At 53.3% G+C, this 4,224-nt stretch overlaps 2 protein-coding genes across 2 annotated transcripts in view; both read left to right on the forward strand.

Moving 5' to 3' along the window:
• Positions 1-160, forward strand: part of Sympk (symplekin) — a 24,253-nt gene extending 24,093 nt beyond the window's left edge. Inside the window, exon 26 of the mRNA XM_013032585.1 lies at positions 16-160. Within this exon, the coding sequence (XP_012888039.1) occupies positions 16-156 (141 nt within the window). The 3' untranslated portion in view covers positions 157-160. The remainder of the gene's footprint in view (positions 1-15) is intronic.
• Positions 161-366: 206 nt separating this feature from the next.
• The window catches only part of Rsph6a (radial spoke head 6 homolog A (Chlamydomonas)), an 11,821-nt gene continuing 7,963 nt past the window's right edge, over positions 367-4,224 (forward strand). Inside the window, exon 1 of the mRNA XM_013032586.1 lies at positions 367-914. Coding sequence (XP_012888040.1) covers positions 367-914 — 548 coding nt within the window. The remainder of the gene's footprint in view (positions 915-4,224) is intronic.

Raw genomic sequence — 4,224 nt, forward strand, 5'->3', positions numbered from 1 at the left:
CCCTCCCCGCCGCAGGAGGCAGCCCCCGGAGCGCCCGCCTCCAAGGAGGAGCCGCGGAGCCCGCCAAGCCTCGGCCCCGCGGGGGACGAAGCCGCCAAGACCCCCAGCCCGGCCGCGGAGGAGGCGGGGGAGCCTGAGACCCAGGGGAACAGCTGACGGGGTGGGGGGGTGCGGGGGGGCGGGCGGGGGCTTTGCCTTAAAACAAATAAAGGAGATGGCGCTCAGGGCGCGCTGCCCCGTCCTCTGTGCCGCGCCCCGCGCCGCTTGGCCCGGGGACCCCCGCGCGCCCAAGCCCCGCGCCCCGGTAACCGCCGGTCACCGCCGATCCTCGGCTCCGCTCGGCGAGCTTCCTCCCGGTCTGGAAGCATGGGGGACCCCTCGTCCCGGAGGGGCTCCCAGCCCCCTGGGCAGCCACAAGGCAGCTGGGAGCAGGCCGAGGAATACGGCGAGGAATACGGCGAGGATGAGCAGGACCTGATGGGCGGCCCGGCATACCAGGCCGGCATGCCCATGTACCAGGCCTACCCGGGGGAGGACGCAGGTATGGGCGGCCTGGACTACCCAGGCATGGACATGGGCTACGCCCCCGAGTACCAGCCCCTCGCCTACCAGGGAGCCGAGTTCGCCAGCGGCCTCCCCATGAGCCCGGGCCTCTACCAGCCCATGGAGTCTCCTTACCAGGAGCCGGGGGTCGGCCTCCTCACCCAGTACAACCTGTACCCCGACGACGACCAGGAACTCGAAGAAAGCCCGCAGCACGGGCCCTACCTGAGGGACGACCCTACGCTGGGGCCCTCGGAGCCGGCCTTCATGTCCTTCACCAGGGACGTGCCGGAGCCTGAGCCTCGTGAACTGGCCGTACAGAACGCCAAGGCCTACCTGCTGCAGACCAGCGTCAGCTGCGACCTCAGCCTGTGAGAGGGGAGGGGTCTGCGGGGAGGGGGGCACCTCCCCCCACCTCGCATCTTAGCCAGAGTCAGGGACGAGAACCTCCAGCCACACAGCCCCTGACACCGCAGACCAGTCCGAACCAGAGAGGGTGGGTCTCTTATCCAAGATCACACAGCCACAGAGTAGCAGCAGGTGGTTTGGCTCTTGAAGACCTGTGCAGTTTTCTGTTTAACATATCATCTCACTATGTAGCCCAAGGCTGGCCTCAAACTCACAATCCTCTAGACTCAGCCTCCCAAGTGTTGTGATTACAGGTGTGCACCACCATGCCTGGCTAGACTGTACTTATTCACTAAACTTCCCTGCTTGAAGAAGGTACTTGCCAGAGGCACTGAGCTGCTATCAGGTACTCAGCTCAACATTCTTGGGGAGTGAATGGAGGATCGCTGTTCAAAGCCAGGTCTGGCAGGAAAGTCTTAAGACTCATCTGTCTCCAATGAGGTGGAAATGGAGCTGTGGCTCAAGCAAAAAAAAAAAAAACCTCAAGGACAGACAGCACCCAGGCCCTGAGTTCAAGTCCCAGGACTGGCACACATACACACTAATAACAACAGCAATAATAAATAATAAGGAAACAGTAAGGACTAAGAGGGAAAAGCCAGGAGGAGGGGGTGCAGTATGGGAATAACCCGTCCAGATAACTGGGTGGTATCCCCTACCCATTCCCCAAAATTGATTTCTAGTCACTTACTGCTCCTACCTCAGACCCCAGAACCCTGTCAGAATTAACTTGTTGGTATTCTAGCAACACAACAAAACCTCACTACTGGGAGTTTCACGGCCTCTTCTTGCGATTCCCTGGCCAGTGTTTCCTCTTCTTCCCCTTCCCAGCTTCAGTGAGGGTCCTCCATGCTCAACACTGCTCACCATGCCAGTGGCTTGCACCTGTAACCCCAGCTTCTCAGGAGGCTGAGATCTGATAATTGTAGTTCAAAACCAGCCTGGGCAAGAAACTCTGTGTGACTCTTATTTCCAATGAACCACTTAGAAAACCGGAAGTGGTGCTGTAGCTCAAGTGCTAGCCTTGAGCTGAAGAGCTGAGGGCCAGCTCCCAGCCCCAGAGTTCAAGTCCCATGACTGACTAAACAAAAAAAAACAACCAAAAAACAAAAAACTGCTCACAACCAGGCACCGGTGGCTCACGCCTGTAATTCCAGCTGCTGTGGAGGCTGAGGCCTTGAGGGTCACAGTTCAAAAGCCAGCTTGGGCCAAATACGTACGGGGGACTCCATCTCCAAAATAGCAAGCAAAAAGCTGAGCTGAAGGTGTGTCTCAAGTGGTAAGAGTACCAGAAAGTTGAATAAAGACAAGGTCCTGAGTTCAAGCCCCAGTGCTTGTACACGATGAAAGGATCGTTCACAAAGCACTTTGTACATGGCAGGTTTCTCGCATATGTATCCAGTGAAATTGCCCCAGCTTGGTCCCCGATGTCTCATCTTTGAGTGCTGAACTCAACCCTCTGAAACCTCAACTTTCCTCCTCATGATTGCACGCAGCCCCGAGTGTCCAGCATAAGTGGATGGAAGCCACACTGACCCCCCGCCCCCGCTGCATATTCCTCCAACAAGCAGGCACACCTCCCTGAAGACCTCTGCACACTTCCCAACCTTCCCTGTAAGCCAAGGAAGTTTTGCTCCTGCTTTTCCAATTTTTTTTCCTTTTTCTTTTTCTTGCCTTATCGCATTGGCTGTGACCTCCAGAATAGCTACATAGAAAGGTGGTGGTTTCATTTTGGTTTTTGGTTAGTGCTGGGGTTTCAACTTGAGGTATAGGCACTGTCTCAGGTTTTTTTGCTCAAGGCTGGCACTCTACCACTTGAGCCATAGCTCCATTTCTGTTGTTTTTTTTTTGGTGGTTGAATGGAGATAAGAGTCTCAGATTTTCTGCCTGGACTGGCTTTGAATCATGATCCTCAGATCTCATCTTCCAGAGTAGCTGGGATTATAGGCATGAGCCATCAGCAGCTGGCTCAAATAGGTTTAGGGCTTGGAATGTGGCTCAGTGGTAGAGTGCTTTTCTAGCATGCATGAAGTCCTGGGTTTGATTCCTCAGTACCACATATACAGAAAAAAAAAACAAAAAACTGGAAGTGGTGCTGTGGCTCAAGTGGTAGAGTGCTAACCTTGAGCAAAAGAAGCTCAGAGGTAGTGCTCAGGTCCTGAATTAAAGCCCTATGACAGGCAAAAAAAAGATATATATATATATATATATATGAGCTAATATATACATATATAGTTATAAAGGTGATGTACAGAGAGGTTATAGTTACATAAGTCAGGTAATGAGTACATTTTCTCTCCCTCTCTCTCCTCTCTCTCTGTCTCTCTCTGTCTCTCTCTCACCAGTCCTGGGACTTGAACTCAGGGCCTGGGCACTGTCCCTGAGCTTTTTTTTTTTTTTGAGGGGGGGGGTCCGGTCATGGGGCCTGAACTCTGGGCCTGGGCGCTGTCCCTCAGCTCTTCAGCTCAAGGCTAGTGCTCTACCACTTGAGCAACAGTGCCACTTCCGGCTTTCTTCTTTTTGCTTATGTGGTGCTGAGGAATCAAATCCAGGGCCTCATGCATGCAAGGCAAGCGCTCTACCACTGAGCCACATTCCCAATGTTATCCCTTCCCTTGAGCTCCCCTGGTTTTCCCTTCTCTCCCCACCCCAAGTTTGTACCTACAGTTCATTATCAACATGGTGTCCAATGAGTACCACTGCTGCATTTGTTCACCTTTTGTCCCTCCATTGCTTGCCCCCCTCACCCTCCCAAAGACACACAAATGAACAAACAACACAAAAAGAACAAAAACAGCAACAAAACATCTAAGCATTGCTCCTTTGTGTTCCCCTCCTAAGAGTATCCTCGTTTGGACTCACTGTGTGTCTAAATAGAAGGTATTAAAGGACATTCTGCTTGGTGCCCATGGCTCATGCCTGTAATCCTGACTACTCAGGAAGCGGAGATCTGAGGATCCTGGTTGGAGGCCATGAGACTCTTATCTCCAATGAACCAGCAAAAAGGTAGAAGTGAAGCAGTGAGTCAAGTGGTGGTACAGCACCAGCCTTCAGCAAAAAAAAAAAAAAAAAAAAAGGCTAAGGGATAGCGCCCAGGCCCTCACCTCAGTTCAAGCCTCAATACTGGCACAAAAAGCAAGAATGACCTGATTGGGGCTGGGAAGGTGGCTCAGTAGTAGAGTGCTTGCCTTGCATGCATGAGGCCCTGGGTTCCATTCCTCAGCACCACATAAGCAGAAAAAGCCAGAAGTGGCGCTGTGGCTCAAGTGGTAG

The sequence above is a fragment of the Dipodomys ordii genome, unplaced genomic scaffold (assembly GCF_000151885.1).
Source record: "Dipodomys ordii isolate 6190 unplaced genomic scaffold, Dord_2.0 Scaffold156, whole genome shotgun sequence".
Taxonomy (NCBI): domain Eukaryota; kingdom Metazoa; phylum Chordata; class Mammalia; order Rodentia; family Heteromyidae; genus Dipodomys; species Dipodomys ordii.